The sequence below is a fragment of the Callorhinchus milii genome, unplaced genomic scaffold (assembly GCF_018977255.1).
Source record: "Callorhinchus milii isolate IMCB2004 unplaced genomic scaffold, IMCB_Cmil_1.0 Scaffold16, whole genome shotgun sequence".
In the NCBI taxonomy this organism is placed as follows: Eukaryota; Metazoa; Chordata; class Chondrichthyes; order Chimaeriformes; family Callorhinchidae; genus Callorhinchus; species Callorhinchus milii.
In genome coordinates, this window is record NW_024704757.1 from 11,930,674 (window position 1) to 11,946,814 (window position 16,141).

The window sequence follows — 16,141 nt, forward strand, 5'->3', positions numbered from 1 at the left end:
ATATCATTACACAGCCTGGCAACTCTCGACAACAAATCGCATGTTTTGCTTAGATGTGTGGGGCTCTTAATGATCACAGTGCCTTTTGCTTGTGGAGCAGGAAGTTCAGTCCCATGCTGGAATGAGATGCGATTGGTTTGCTAAGAACCATTCAAAAAAAAAACAGCTTTAGTCCCACCCAGCAAAAGGTCATCCTTGCCAGCCACCAATCAAAGTTTTGGTTCCAGCATCAGAAAGTGAATGATTTCTTCTTTTTAGTTGTCAGAGGTTTGACCTTGAGGTTGAGCTGGATAAGATTTGTTCCTGTTTGGCTTGTTCAGGCTGGAAGGAAGAGATGCTGTTACAGTAGGTGAAGGGAAGATTAGAAAGCTTAGGGTCTATGGCTTGTTTGCTGAAATGTGAATTGTAGGAGTCTTTGGGGCAGGGAGTTCCTTACAGAAGCTTTGACCTGTCGCAGATATCTGAGAATGGCTGTATCCTCCTTTGCCATTTTTTAAAAAAAAATCTTATTCAAGTATTTTTCCCTTTCTGACACCAGTGTGTGGGGCTTCTTGAATGAGTGGAAATTTAATGGCAGTTTAGGATCAATGACATTTCATGGTGTGCATATTTTTAAGAGGTTACATTGTGTGCTTTCTCTATCTCTGTGTCTCTCTTGGTCTGTGTGCGTGTCTCTGTCTGTCTCTCTCGCTCTCTCTTAAGAAAGAATTGTAGAGGAGATGGTATGAATGTCCGTCAATACTTCTGCCCTGGAGACGAAACCCAAAACTAGACATAATACATCATGTGCAGCATTGTCAAAAAGCTAGTCAATTGGCAAAGATGCTATTTCAACAGGAGGAAGAAAAATAACAAGATAGCCCTTGTGTGATTGTGCGAGAGGGCTAGACCCAGTGTTGCTATTTCTCGTAAGTCTGTCGAGATTTCTATTTGAATTTACCTAGACTCACAAATTGGGACAACGATGGGGAAACTCTACAAAAATAACATTGATGGACTGGATGTGTACTAAGTATCGGCCGGTCTGTTTTGCCCATATGTTGTATATCCAAACCATAAAACCCTACCATTGCCTGCAATGTAATCCAGTTTGTATCCTACTAACAAATAAAACTCATGTCACCAACTTGTTTGTCTAATGTTTTTAGCTTCGTTTTATAAGCTTGGTTGGGATGTTACTTTTTTTAAAAAAAAAATTGTAAGGAGGGGGTTAGTGATGGGGGAAGAAACTATTCTTCCAATATTTTCTTCGCCCACACTTCTGGAGTTGTTTTTCACTCAGAGGAAAAGATATCAGCCTGGCTCAGTCAGCAGCACTCCTGCCTCTCGAGTCAGCTGGTTGGCGGTTCAAGCTTCACGTTGGGACTTGAACTTGGGTATTCTAAGCTGGCACTGCCGTGCAGGGGTGTGCTGTGTGGTTGGAGGTTCCGCCCTTCGATTGAGACGTTAAACCAAGGTCCCACCTGCTGGTTCAGACTGATGCTCCAGATCCAATGGTACTGTTTGAAAAGAGAAGGGAGTTTCTCCTGGGATTTCTGGCCAACAATCCCCTAAATAAAATTGGTCACCCGCACGGCTGTTTGTAGGTCATTGCAAGTTGGCTGCCACTTTCTCTTATAAGATAGTCAGTACGCATTACAGTCAATGCTGTGAAGCGCTAAGAGATGTCCTCCTGAAGATAAAGGTACTGTATTAAATGCAATACTTATAATTTAATTGAGATGGCGAAAAAGTGGAAAAGAACCAGGCAAAGGAGGGAATTGAACAGGAAGCACACAGTGTAAATGAAGATCGGTTGAATGAGTCAATTATGTTCCTGAGTCCTTGGCCAAAAGGAAACTGAACGAATTTAAAAACAAAACAAAAGAAAAAAACTCCCCTCCGATTACTACAATGGTCAGAAGTGAAATGAATCGGGATACGGAGCTCTCTGTAACAGTATTGGTCAATATATTGCATGGAGTGTGCAAGCTTAACAGAAACGACCGCAGTACGTAAAGAATCCACAAAGGTTTGGGTTTGTGATACGGGGCCCTTTATTTGTGATAGTGGTTCAAAACCAGCTCTGGAAAGACTTTGTGCACAACATTCAGGAGCATGTTACGAATATATTACTTGCAAACACGTTTTTTTTTTCCTTTTAAATCCAGTAGTTCAAGTGGCTGAAACAAAGCACTTTATATAAAACGTTGTGACCAGTGTTGCTGGGGTCTGCTAAGGCAGAATGTATTCTAGATAGTACAGTAATGTGCTTGGTGCCCATTTTATCTTTGTAGGAAAAAAAAACCATGTGCCTCTTCAGGAGGGTGCCAATGAATAAGGCAAAACCCCCATCTTATTTTGAGGGCGATGCGAATGTATTATACTTTGAAGGTACATCAACCATGTTATAAAGTCTCGGGCTTCTTTTAGAAACTTTTCAAATATATATAGCAAAAATAAAATATAGTTTTGGCTACATGCGTGTGAATTGTTTTGTTTGTGGGGACAGTCATATAGAAAGAGATTGTGTCTTGTTTAATACCGTGTGTGACCTTTGTTAAAGAGCTACTTATTCATACCCTTTTTTGTGCATGGATTTCCCCCCACGTTTATACTGTGGAGCTCCTAATGGTTGTTACTCGTGAGGCTTTGTGCCGTTGAAGTCGGCATTTCGTCCGTCCTCGTCAGAGTTTTCTATCGCGGTGCTGTCCACCAGTCCACGCCTTCCACCCCCTGATCTTCGTGAGCTGGTGAGTGGTGGTTCATTTCCACGCCTACAGGAAATACACAATGTTAGTTGAGCTGCAAACGCAAGCCTTCAAGCGAAGCAGCGCTCACCCTACCTCCAAACCCGTCCCTAAGACTACAAATTTACTTACCCAGATTGTCTTAAGACGGATGCATATTTTTTGCTAAAACTTAACAATTTACGTAATGTGAAACCATGAGATGCAGATTTATTTTTAAATCTCCAGCCTTTGTAGGCCAGTGAACCTCAATACACCTGAAAGGAGGTCACATTCCTACGGTTGAGATGGTGTCTGCTTTCTTTCCTGTTGTGCAAGTTGTTGTAGTTTCCTGCTGTGCAGCTAATTAATGCACGTCTGAGACGGCACATGTACGGACGAAACAAAAACAAGAGAGAGCTGGGAAAACTCAGCGGGTCGGGCAGCATCTATGGAGAAAGGAAAGTGAGTCAACGTTCAGGGTCCACGACCCTTCGTCAGGACACGTACGGGACGAGTTGGGTTTGAGCAAAGATCCTAAACACCCGCCCACTGACGCGCATTTGTAAAGTTTGGAGCTCTTTACGCAGCTGTTGGGATGGATTCCATCGAGGAGGTTTGCTTGCTCTATGATTCGTTCCGTCTGGGAGTGCAGTGCGTTTGAAAGAAATTAGATCACACTGAAAATCTGTACTGAAGTGTTAAAAGTAACACATCTTGGCCTCAACCCATTGAAACAAAAGGGTTAGAAAAGACATATAAATGTTATTTCAGCTTAAAACACAAACGCATCTAATATACATATATATATATATATACACATATATATACACACACAGTATGTATAACGTTTTCTGCAGTTTGCCTTTAAATGACGTCTGTGCACAAGCGTCAGCCATGCTTCCTGCTTGTTTAACCCTTTGAGGACCAAGATTTCCATAATTCCTGAGCAAATAATTTTTTCGCTCTCAGAAACCGATTGTTATCTGACGAACGTAGGTTATTCCGCAGCGCTAAAGGGAAATGTAGACATTGTAATTTGGGGAAGGGGAGTTGCAAAACAAATTCACTGCATTCCTCAAAGGGCTTGGATGAAAGAGAGAGGGGTAGGGGTGGGGGGTGGGGGCTGGGTTGGAAGCTGTAAATAAAGCGAATGGGATCAAACCCTTTAACTGCCGCAAATGTGCTTGTTTTGTGGATTTGGAGACGTTAAATTGGGTACTTTTTGAGATACCCGGGTTGAGGTGGATGCAATAGTACATCACGGTAAATGCTGGATCATTATGCAATCTCCATGTCATTTTAAGGGACAGGGTTTTGCATCTGAGGTAACCCGCCAGCTAAGACGCTCGTTTCCCCCAAGACAGCAGTTACAAGCCACCTGCCCACCACGGTGGTACAGAGGGAAGCTCAAACGGTCAGCTGTGCTGGGTTCCTCTTCTGCCATTTTAGTCAGGAGCAGTAACCAGTCGAGTCTCGGGGAGCAGGTCAGCCACATGAGGCCACTGCACTGAAATTTAACACAAAGGGGGAATCACAAGTGAGGCTCAAATTAGTTCTTCAAATCTTTTTTTTTTTTTTGCGGGGAGGAGGCAGCAGTGCAAGGGGTTTGGTGGTCTTTGAATGATGCACAAGTGGTTAGTGATAGCCTCGAGGATGTACTGAGGTTGCACATTCCTCGATATACGCAGCTGGATTAGAAGTGTAAGCTTCTTAACGGTTAACAATTTTTCGAGACCAGTTTTCCTGATTTTTTTAAAAAAAAACACAAAAAATTTGGTTTAGTTTACCACACGTGACCACATCCGCTCTATGGAATTTCATAGAGGAGGCGTTGAAATTTCGAGGGAGGAAAGGGGGGGGGGAAAAAACATTCACAGTGGCTTCACCAATCAATCTGCCCATCAGTGGAGAGTTTTGTGTGTTCAGTAATATTTAATCCAATTCATCTCTCATTGTCTTACTTAACGTGTGGTGTGTAGAGGACACACAGTGAAGACCTGCAGGACATTGCTGGTATTGTCTGCACCAAATATAAACCCTGTCCCACAGCTCTTCATGATGCATCCTCTACATCTTTGCGTCTTATCTCCAGCCTTCAGAACTTTCAGAAACCTAATGTTAAATACTTCAGGAGAAAGAGAGATGGAACTTGAGCAATATGGAAGTTGCATAGCTGAAGGCATTGGGAGGTACCTGAACGTTTCATTCAGCAGGTTCCTGTGTACTTCTGTAATAAAGACAAGATTTCCCTCACGGTTACATAGCATTCCTATTAACAACCAATACATCTTATTGCATAAGATTATACTGCACACTTTAAGCATGAGCTTCACTGCAGGGGGATTGGGGAAATCTTTTTGCCCTGGCTGTCTTCAAAATGCTCTGACTTTGGCACGTTCCAGATGTGATGTACAGTGTTCTGCTGCACTGCGGCAATATTGACTAAACTCAATTTGCACGTCTGTTCTCAGAACTAATTACGCAGATGACTCGAGACTAAATTTTAAAGCAATTAAAGCCCCTTACTAATAAAATGGCCGTGTCTCTATTACATTTATGGATTTCCATTAGTAAATCACTTTGATTTTTTTAATAAACTGTTGATGGTTCTGGTGACATGGGAACCGGCCTTATTCCCTCCCACCACCAACCCTTTGAAATTGACGTAGAGTTGCAAATACAAATCTGAACCAGATTCTTAATTGGGGGGGTGGTTTCTCAGTGGGAGAAATTGCAGATTTCAATGTTCTCTATCTATATATGATTATATATCCCCTCTTAAGTGACACGTTCTTGTTTGTGTCCTGAATGGGTTTAAGGGAAAAATTTATATATATATATATATATATATGTTATCTCTTTCTTCATTTTCTGCTTTATCGTAAATTCGAATTAAGTTTTCGTGCATCGATTGAATTGAGCCAGAATTTCCAGCTGCCGATTAGAGAAATGACACGGCAATAGCCAATGCTTGGTAGCTCCTGCAGCGATTCAAGAGACCACCTCGATTCTATGATCCCATTCCATCTGGTTTAAGAAGGGGAGTCCTGCTCACGTCTAAAGGGGTGCGCGACTGAACGTACCTAAGTTTGCTCTTCAGTGTGTTGACCTCGCGGCTCATAGTCTCGTTCAGCTCCGTGGCTTCCTCGAGCTCTCTCTGCAGCTTGCGACGCGATGCGTTGATCCGCTGAGCTTCCTCCTCAGCCTCCTCTAGCTGCCGCTTGAGCTGCTTCGTGCGGGAAGTGCTCTTGTCTGCCTGGAGGGGCAGAATATCTGGATGAGGGCAACGTCCCTTTGAAAGTCCACGACAGCAACACTAGCTCTTTCCCAATAAGCTGTGAGTCGACTTCACATCTACAGCGTGTATACAGCCCTTGGCAGCAATTGCGTGTGAAGTGCTTATGATGTTTTCAAGACATTGTGTCGAATGCAAAGAATATTACCATATGACGATATTATCCAGTTTCAATTTGGTGACAATTAACTAAGGCTAAAGAGACATCATGGTCGCCTGTTCCCCCAATCAAGTTTGCAAAACTCAAATACTTTGTACCACAGTATGAAGCTCACAGCAAGTGCTTCAGTGAAATTATTCGATTATTCAAGATTCAGTGAAATTATCCCTCGTTTGTTTCCGAGGTATTGCTGTAGAGTTTTGTGTGTATAACGTGTGAATCTTGTTGAAAGGTTCCGATTCTAATCATTTACTTGTGCTGCTCGCAAGCAATTGAGTCGTTTAATGGGAAAATAAATGGACCACGGTGAAGAGCGAGGCACTCTTATCGGTGATTGTGTGTCCTTAAAAAAAATCTTCCTCAATAATCGCGCGTAAATGACTTTCCACTCGTGTGTACCATCGCAAGCACACTACCTGATCCTTATACTGCTCCCCATGTCTTCGCTCATCTTCCATCTGCATCAGGACCTCCTTCAGCTTCTTCTCTGAGCGTCGGACAGCCTTGGTGGTGGCTTGACGCTCCCTGAAAAGCAGGCGAGCACGGGTACGTCAGAGCAGGGAACAAATTGATTGTGTATATTGTGGCGAAACCTGGCAGCCAATTGCGCACAGCAGTGTCCCAAAGACAGTTGTGGATTAAGTGACTAAATAATTATTTATTAATTTATTTTTAAGAAAAATTGAAGGGATTATTACCCCCAGAAAGTGATTCCGCAAATCGACTAACAACTGGGTTCCTACTTACTGCTAGCTAAATAGAGGGGTGCGGAGTAAGGAAACTTGTCCAAGTTTAGTCTCGACTACAAATACCAAACCAATTGAGTTAACCAGGTTTGCTTGCCGTGTCCATGTAACAATTATATTTCCGAGGCAAGAGACACATTTCTGTATGACAAAATTACGCTAGCATTTTGCACGTCTGTCCGGAGAAACCAGCCAAAGGGCAGCTTTCCAATGACATGATCAGGAGATTGATGACCAACGGATTACCTCAATGTTTTCTTGCAGGAAAATTCAACCCTCACCCCCACCCACTGCTAACGTGAAGTTTATTCATGTTAGAAGCTGTAGAAAAGTAATCCTGAAGGTAAACGAAAAATCACAAGGCTTAATAGATTTGTGATGACGTAAACTATTACAGTGAAGATTGACTCGTGTGTGAACTCAGGCAACACTGCCAGGAATCAAACACTGCCCTGAACTCCATGCCAGGAATCAAATACTTCTTTCAACTCCATGCTAGACATTACGTGCTTTCTTAATAATGTCATGTATTTTTATTTTAAAAAGCAACCATTGACACCATTTAAGGTGATTTTGTTAAACAGTGGTCCTGTCTGCCCATTTAGGTGGATGTTAAAGATCCCCTTGGCGCTATTCGAAAAGAGAAGTGAGTTTCTGCCAGTATCCTGGCCAGCAATCCCCTAAGTAAAATTGGTGATTCACTTTATGGCTGTTTGTGGGATACTGCTGTGTGCAATTGGCTTGATGCAATTGGCAAAATACACAGTCATTTCACTTTACAGAATATCCTGTGAAGCGCTTTGCGACGTCTAGACGATGTGATAAGGCGCGATATTAATGGCAAGGATTATTATTAATAATTACAATGTGCTCCAAGGAGTACGATAGTTAGGAAGATAATATGTACAGTAAGATTGCATGTGCTTTTCTCCTGCCCTGGATTATCAGGAAATAACCTCTGCAAAAGGCACTATAAATGACTGAGACACGGATATATCAAGCCTCCGACTTTACTGATTACAGATGTTCCCTTTGCAAGGAAACACTTACAACCTTCCTTCCTTTTTGAAGGGTTTTCCGGAGTGCACTAAATAAACATGTCTCAGTCTGATGGAACGTCATGTTACCAGATATGACTCAGCAGTCTCTTCCCCCTCTCTGGATTTATTCCTTTCCGTCACTTCGTGCCTTACAGGAAAACTAAATGCAGATGAATAACACCTGCCAGGAAAGACCAGAGGTTAAATCAACGAGCAGAAAGGCAGATCTGCCTCCTGTGTGTGACTTACTTGGCTTCTGTCTCGAGCTGCTCCTCCAACTGGGCGATCTTGGCCTCCAGAGAGGTGATGGTTGATTTGAACTTGGATTTCACTGCCCCCTCCATTTCGTGCAGTTTTGCCTTCAGCTCCTTATTCTGCCTCTCCAGCTGCTGCCGAGCACCGTCATTCTTCTGGTTGGAGCTTCGCTCGGCTGCCAGTTCATTGGACAGCTGCTCGGACTGCGGTACAACGACAGCAACAACGACAACTTGCGTTTATATAGCGCCCTTCACGAGAGGCAGCGTCCCGGAGCGCGGGAATCACAAGATCTTCGGCCCATTTCATCGCATCGCACCCTCCCAGATCGCCCATTCGAACCATCCTCCCCATTGTAGCATCAAAATGAAACCCAAGGTAACAGATTCACATAAATTCCCAAGGCTCCAAATTCCACACAGTCTTAGCCTGAAAAGACCATTTTTGTCCTAAAGTTCACAAACCGTGGAAACGTCTTAAATTTGGCCTTAATTTGGAAGCCAGTTCTTTTTCAAAACCCCTCGTGGAAAAGCGGCTTCCAAATTTGGACCGTATTGAAGAATTTACCACAATTCTCTGCAATGCTAAGGTTTTAGAATTGGGTGGATTTTCAGGTCTTAGAACTTCACAAAGAAAGACAACACAACGAACGGCTGATTTTATTGGAAAGGGAGGGACATTCCCCCCTGCGTTGTCATTGTTTGGCCTTTCCTCTTTGCCTGTTGTTTTATACTGCGGTGGAAACTTTATATGACCATTCTGCAATGGCGAGAGTAGGATTCTGAGCTGTTTCTCCAGCGTGTTACCTGCTGTACCACCTTCCTGAGGCGGTCGTTCAGTGTCTCCATGTTGCCTTGTTCCTCTTCCAGCTCCTCCTCCATCTGTGCTATTCTGGCCTCCAGGCGGCGTTTCTCATCCAGGAGTGCTGATCTGAAAATACACAAACTGGGTGTGGATCTGGCGTCCTATCACTCAGAACTGCACACTTCGCCTTCTGCAACCGCATTCAGTTTTTCCAAACTCAAGTACTTCAAACGTTTGAATCTCACGAAGACTAGACGTCATACAGTAAACCTCGTATCAGTCGGGACTCAAACTTTCATAATAACCTAAACTCTTGAACGGGACTTGGGTTAAGCTTTACGACTTAGGTCATTCAACGATTTATGCAGATCAGACTTATGTAAGTTTTACTGTTTTAGTCCTCAAGCCTCAGCTTCCTCCTCAAACGTTAGCAGACTGTGGAAAAAGCTCATTTGAAACAAATCGGTGTTTTGTACTGGTGAAAACCAGCCAAGTAAAACAAGAGAACTATCACGACATGAAGCGATGAGTCAACGACTGGAACCTGAGTGCTTTGGCCAACTTGGTTGCACTGCAACAAGGGCTTTCTCACGTTTTCAGAATTGACGTGATGCATAGAGTCACTTTTCCTGCAGTGTTACTACGATGGGTGGCAATAAAACTTGGCGGATCTCTCTAGGGTTACTTACTTTCCAGAGATGTTGCTTGCTAACTCTTCCGCCATTTCATCTTTCTCCTGTTCAGCGTGTCGCCGGGCGCGATCTGCGGCCGCCAAATCCTTAGAAGAAAGAATAATTTTAATCGAGAGCCCATTGGATATACCATTGCTTGGATCTACACATTCTTGTGCTGTTGCTTTGTCTGAGTTGTTTCACACAGAACATATCCCTGACTGTTTGTGGGACTCCATGGCTATTTGTGGGACACTGCCGTGCGCAATTGGCTGCTACGTTTCACCCACAAAATACACGGTCAATCCACTTTACAGTATATTCTGTATCAAATGCAAGGATTATTATTATATCCCCGGGATTACAATTTGTCCTGTGTATTTTGAATAGAACTGTCCCATGCACAGCTCGCAAACATTCTGAACTTTGTTTAATACAACGCTAACGATTTGTTTTTTCACCACATTGAAATGAATGAAGCGAACGGCTCCATTTTTGCTGCATTTGTTTTCGCTACCATTTGGTGCCAGGAATCGACAGGCTTGTCTGCTGGCCAGTTTCTCATAAATAAATAAATACTTGTTGGATTTGCTAATAACGTCTCCAGATTTTGGGTTCAGATATCATCTGGTGACATTAATTATCTCTGAGGGAAGAGGCCAAAGGAGCAACTCCTCCGTGTTTACCTCCTGAAGCTGGAGCAGATCTGTTTCGAGACTCTTTGCCTTTTTCTCGTTCTCTTTAGCCTGAGCCAGGACCTCTTCCCGGGAGTTCCGAGCCTCCTCAAGCTCCCGTTGGTAATCCTTCATCTGAGCCTGGACGGTTTAAACAAACATGTATAGAATTAAAACCGCACTTTAATTTTACGTTCAGTCTCGGTAGTGCTTTAAGCGTTCCGAAACTCTAGCCACACGGTTGTCACTGTGTAAATGCGAGATGCTGTTGGTAAGACAGATTTCTGCTTGTCCTCTCTGAGCAGATTCATTCCACCGTTCTGCCAGCAACCCCTCACCAGCTCGCTCGGTGAGTAATAGAATAAACGATCGGAGGCCCGAAACCCTAGCACGGAGACAATTAGATGTGTTAAATTTAAGATCAGGCAGGAGTTTGGAATATTTTAGGTCATGAGGGATTTGGGGGCATCTGGAGTGCTGGGTGCACAAAAGTGAGGGTTGGTAGAAATGGGTCGATATCCTGATTTGATGATATTTACGATGCCTCTCACCATCAGGCTGTGTAATCACTCAGCGAGCCACAACCCGTCGCTTAGGAATCCATGTGTGTGAGTGGAATCTCTCAACCGCTCCCTCGTGAGTTGGAGAGAGTCAGATATTTCTCACGACATTCCTGTCCAAGTTCCCTGCAGGAAAGGCTTGGATCATATCGGCTTTCAAAAGCCAACACTGAAAGAATGAAGACGAGCCTGGAGAATTATTGAACTCCTGACATTACAAGATTCTGAAATGATCAAAGAGCTTTCATAATGTGAGTTCAACTAATTTGCTGCTATGCACATCTGGAATTGTCAGAAGCAAACGGTGCAAACACCAAACCCTTTAGACGTAGGTTTCTAATTGCCCTCTACGAGCAGGGCCAGTGGTACTCTGGAGCAAACAGTGACAATTTTATCAGACGGTGTGTCTCATGTACAGTTCGAATTGATCATACATCGTACATGGGCTACATACGCTACCTAAGGTTTACACAAAGTCGGATCTGAACCACGCACCTGAAGTTTCCGCAGCTGTTTTATGGTTTCCTCTCGGCTCCTATGAGCAGTTTCCACCTGACCCTCGAGATCATTCAGGTCTATCTCGAACTTCTTCTTGGCAGCAGCCACCAGCATGCGTTGCTTACGTTCATCTTCCAGTTCAGTTTCGAGCTCGTGGACCTGAGTGTCAACACAGGTTAGACCAGTGCCTTTAGCACTTGATGTTAATTTAAACTTTTGCTTCGGCCGGAGCCGCACGTTGATCAGTTGCATCTTATTTCACGGACCTGCGTTTAGAGTAACCCTGACCACGTGTAACTCCTCAAAGCTGTGCGTTCAGAGCAAGAAGATTTACAGAAATACGAGAAAAATGCGGTGCATTGAGCTGCTCTGGGATATGCACACAGCCACTCTCCATAACACATTCTCTATGAGTCGCCAAAGAGGGACGGAGCCATGAGATGGAATGAGGAAGCTAACTTGATGACGTTTTGTGAGAAATGATGGGATCTATTTATTCCTCTACCTTTTTTTTAAGGCAGAACTGGACATGCTTTGTTCTGCTTCCAACAGGCAGTCGACGGTTGCACTGCATTTCCTCCATCTTCTTACCTGCTTAACAAGTTGCCTCCTCTTTTCTTCATTCTGGTCATCGCGTGCCTGCAAATCCCGTTCAAACTGGGCTTTCATGGCCTGCAGGTTCACCTCCAACCTCAACTTGGCATCTTCTGTCGCTTGCAGCTCATCCTCGAGTTCTTCCAACTGCGTCTTCATCTCCTCCACCTGCTGGTCCAAGGCACGTTTGGCCTTCTCCAGATCGTGCACCTTTGGTGAAGAAGAAGTGACAAACCATTGGTAAGAGACTTAACAAATAGAAGCTTGTGTGTTTTAAGACCACATTTTGGGGGAAACCCCCCCCCCCACCAATAACTTATTTCTATAAGATTCTGATGATCAACATCTCAAACAGCTTCTAGTCTGTTAGTGTCTCAAAGTCATCATGATTCAGTTAAAATTGAGAAATGTGAAGAAAGTTATTGGAAGATTTCCTCTGGACGACAAGTTCGGTGTCCAATCTTTTTCCTGCTATTTTTCTCTGTTAGTACTTTTACTGCTGTTCTTGGTTTCCACGTTCCCTTTCGCCTCACGGCCTAGTTCAGTGGGAGCCATGTTGTACGTACAACTTCGCCTGTTGTCAATGTATTTGTCCAGTGAAACAGAAGTAGGTTGGGGATGGTCCTGTTGGTTTGTGCTCCTCTGACGAAGCACCCGAGCAGGTCATTGAGAAAGCTTGACCATTGCTGAACAATGCCGGGTCATTTCAGGTTCAGATTTAAACTTAAGGCCAAGTAGTTGAGACCTTCCTAATGTGCTGCTTTCCCAACCCATTAGTGACAAACAACAAAATGAAAATCAAGTCGTCTTTTGCAGTCACCTGGGCTTCAGCTTGTAAGCAGATGAACATGACCCAAATCTTAGGAAGCTAGCATTTTCCAGCTGCCAACATTCACCCAATGCACAAGACTTAAAATGTATATTAATTTTTATATTGCTATTTTGCACATCAACTTACATTCTTTCCTACGTCGTCCTTGGAGCTCACAAGATCGTCCATCTCGGCCCGCAGCTGCTTGTTGACTCTCTCCAGATCTTCCTTGAATGACAAAGCCTCATCCAAAGCTCGGGTCAACGCCAAAGACTTGGTCTCCTTCTCACGAGCCTCGGCCTCTGCTCTGTCCCTTTCATCCGCATATTTAGCGGAGATGTTCTTTTCCTCCGCCAGCATCTTAAAGAATAAAAAACATCCTTAATTGCATCATATTAAAATAAAATTGTATTAAATTCAATGATTGCAAGTTCCTCGCCACAAATACCGTATATTCTTTGAAGCGCTTTGAGACGTCTCGAAGACGTGAAAAGTGCTGTATCAAATGCAAAGATTGTTATTATTGTTATCTGACTTCCATAGTCTCCAAAAAGCCTATAACCTTCAACCTTGCCTCCTGTCACCTCCCGCCTCCGCCACCTTCCCTGCTTAGTTTTAAGCGCTCTGAGACACTACCCTGCATGAAGCGCACTGTATAAGTGCAAGTTGTTGTTGTAGTTTCTGTGAAGTGCTTCATTAGCCATTAGCCTATGTGAAAGGTGCTAAGCAAGTGCTAATTGTTGTGTAGTTTTGAAAAGAAAATGTCCTTTTACTTAGAAAAATCTACCATGATGGTGGAAAGGTGTCCTTCCCGGGCAACTGGCGTGTGACTAAAGCCCTTCACAAACGGCCCACTCTACGGAAATCTCTTACCTGATCAAATTTCTTCTGCTTCTTCTCCAAGTTGGAAACTAATTGCCGCTGATTGTCCAGATCCACCAGAAGGTCATCCAGCTCCTGCTGTAGCCTGTTCTTGGTTTTCTCCAGCTTGTCGTAGGCAGCTCCTTTCTCTTCAAAGCTCTGAGTAATCGCTTCCATTTCCCTCTGAAGTTTCTTCTTTGACTCCTCCAGACTCTCTATTGTGGAACTGTCCTCGTTTACCTTCCTCTTAGCATCTGACAGCTACAGGGAGAGCAAAGCTCAAGTAAAATGTCTCCCTTGTGACAGGAACGAGAAAGTTGTCCTATTTTCCGAACAATCGCTAACTTAAAGATTAAGGGGACCGTTTTAGGGAGTGTGTTGTAAAGCTTTCTTTACTTGTGTCAATCAAATTGATATCATTTAATCACTACTATTCCAGATTAGGAATCCACGAGCAAATTAAGCATCCGTTACGTATGTTTTAGGTATGGGTTTCAGAATAATTTTTTCAATCGTTCATTTGTGGATACCGTACCAGGAATGAAAGGGTTAGGATAAGGCAACATTCGTTCAGATTCTACGCCAATGTGGCATTTGGATTCCAAGGCACAATACAGAACACGCGACCTTAAATACTAATGTCCATTTGGTTTTAGACAGGCGTCAATCACAGCAGATAAGCTGCCTGTTACCTGCACGGTCAAGGTAGAAATGTGTCGCTCCAAGTTCCTCTTGGCTTCTCCCTCTTCCTCCAGCTGTTCCTGGAGACTGTTCTTGTCGTCCTCCATCTGACGCAGGCGGGTAGACAGGCTCAGTTTCTGCCGAGTCTCTTCCTGGAGCAGCTCCTACAGAAAACACAGAGCGATGGTGATGATTGAATCCATGCACCTACCCATCTCAAAGTCAGCATCATTGAGTCAGGCTCCACCACTGTTAAGCGCTCTGAGACCCTGCGTGGAGGGCGCTATATAAGTGCAAGTTGTTGTCGTCGTTCTTATATATTCTTATCATTTCAATGCATTCTGACCCTCACTGTACAAAACAATTGTTGACTTTGTCAGCAAGGAGGGACTTTGAAGTTACTCAATTCAATGAAAGATTATAAAGTGGCCAAAAAAATACGCCAGGAGTTTTGATGTGAATTTACTATGAAAAAGTGCCCTAGACTGATGATCGAAATGCATTTATGTTCATTTTTGCAATGATCTCAGCCCTCTTTCGAAATAATGAAAATGGGCAAATGTTGACACACGTTTCTCTGTGATGTATTTTACAGTGCGTTGTCACCTCATACCCTTAGGGGTCGCAATCTGCAAAAAAAAGTAACACATACCTGCGTGTCTTGCAGCTGAGATCCGAGGCTTGACACATCTTTCGTGAGTTTAATGGTCTTACTTTCAGCTTCACCAAGTATGATGGTCACATTTTCAAGCTCACCCTGAAGAAAAAGACAAGCAACATTTGGCTTTCAATTTTTTTAATTCTCTCCTCTCCAGCACCTTGACAAAAGGCCACTCAATCTAACCCAATAGTCACAAGATCACAAGATTGGTTTGGCCCATTTAATCTCATCATTCCACTATACCCACCCTACCAGGCTTCCCATCGCAACATCAAGCAGTTTCTAAAAATTGCTCCAAAAATAATTCTCCTTGTTGTGAAAACACCATATTAGGGTTGAACAATTATTCTAAGATCCAATTAACATTTCTGATTTCTCAAGCAGAATGCTGGATTAGACAGGCTGACATATCAAATACCCACCCTACCCCCGCTTATAAGTATATCAAACTTTAATATGCCATTTGTTATCTCAAATGCTTCGACCTCTACGATACTGCCAAAGTCTCGGTCTTTGTGAGAACGTACGGACTGACCTGCAACTTGTGCACTTTGTCATTGAGCTCGACCCGGACACGTTCTCCATCGGACACCTTGACTTGGAACTCCTGTAGTTGAGACTCCAGTTTTTTCTTCTTGTGTTCCAGATCTGCCTTGGCTGTGGACAGTGACCTGACCTCAATACAGAGTTCACTGTTCTCCTTTTCAAGAGCCTGCTTGTTCTTATCAAGGTTAGACTTAACCTGAAAAGTTTTAGAGAGCATTTGAGTTAGTGCGCACTGCGCTCACTTGCAAAAGGATATTTTGAAAATACAACAGCATTACTCGCCTCAGTTATTTAAGTGATGAAATGACACCTTTGAACGTTATCAACCTAATTTGTGTTGTTGGCTTTAAAGACATATGAACATAGCAGCAGTTTTAGCCACAAATAGATCATTGGTTCTAACTTCCCAAAAGATTCCCTTAGCACACTTATACACTTATCTTCTCATCTGATACCCTGTAATCCTTTTGCAGTCCAGAAACATGTCTAGTTCTTTTTCTGAAAGCCTTCACAACTCCTTGTTCTTCTACTTGTGCTCGTATTATTATTATTAGTTTGTTTGTAGCCGTACAT

General features: G+C 43.3%; 1 protein-coding gene across 3 annotated transcripts in view; it reads right to left on the reverse strand.

Annotated features, from left to right (window-relative positions):
- Positions 1 to 2,012: 2,012 nt before the first annotated feature.
- myh11b (myosin, heavy chain 11b, smooth muscle) overlaps positions 2,013 to 16,141 on the reverse strand; it is a 67,276-nt gene continuing 53,147 nt past the window's right edge. For 2 of the 3 annotated variants that reach the window (XM_007893721.2, XM_007893720.2), the window contains 14 exons: positions 15,558 to 15,764; positions 15,014 to 15,118; positions 14,373 to 14,525; positions 13,693 to 13,941; positions 12,967 to 13,179; positions 12,006 to 12,218; positions 11,412 to 11,573; positions 10,369 to 10,497; positions 9,701 to 9,789; positions 9,014 to 9,137; positions 8,202 to 8,410; positions 6,583 to 6,691; positions 5,795 to 5,967; positions 2,013 to 2,756 (listed from right to left, as the gene is read on the reverse strand). In XM_007893721.2, coding sequence (XP_007891912.1) covers positions 2,618 to 2,756; positions 5,795 to 5,967; positions 6,583 to 6,691; positions 8,202 to 8,410; positions 9,014 to 9,137; positions 9,701 to 9,789; positions 10,369 to 10,497; positions 11,412 to 11,573; positions 12,006 to 12,218; positions 12,967 to 13,179; positions 13,693 to 13,941; positions 14,373 to 14,525; positions 15,014 to 15,118; positions 15,558 to 15,764 — 2,274 coding nt within the window. In that variant the 3' untranslated portion in view covers positions 2,013 to 2,617. Of the gene's footprint in view, positions 2,757 to 4,904; positions 4,939 to 5,794; positions 5,968 to 6,582; positions 6,692 to 8,201; positions 8,411 to 9,013; positions 9,138 to 9,700; positions 9,790 to 10,368; positions 10,498 to 11,411; positions 11,574 to 12,005; positions 12,219 to 12,966; positions 13,180 to 13,692; positions 13,942 to 14,372; positions 14,526 to 15,013; positions 15,119 to 15,557; positions 15,765 to 16,141 lie in introns of all 3 variants that reach the window. The other variant, XM_007893722.2, reaches the window with a different exon arrangement.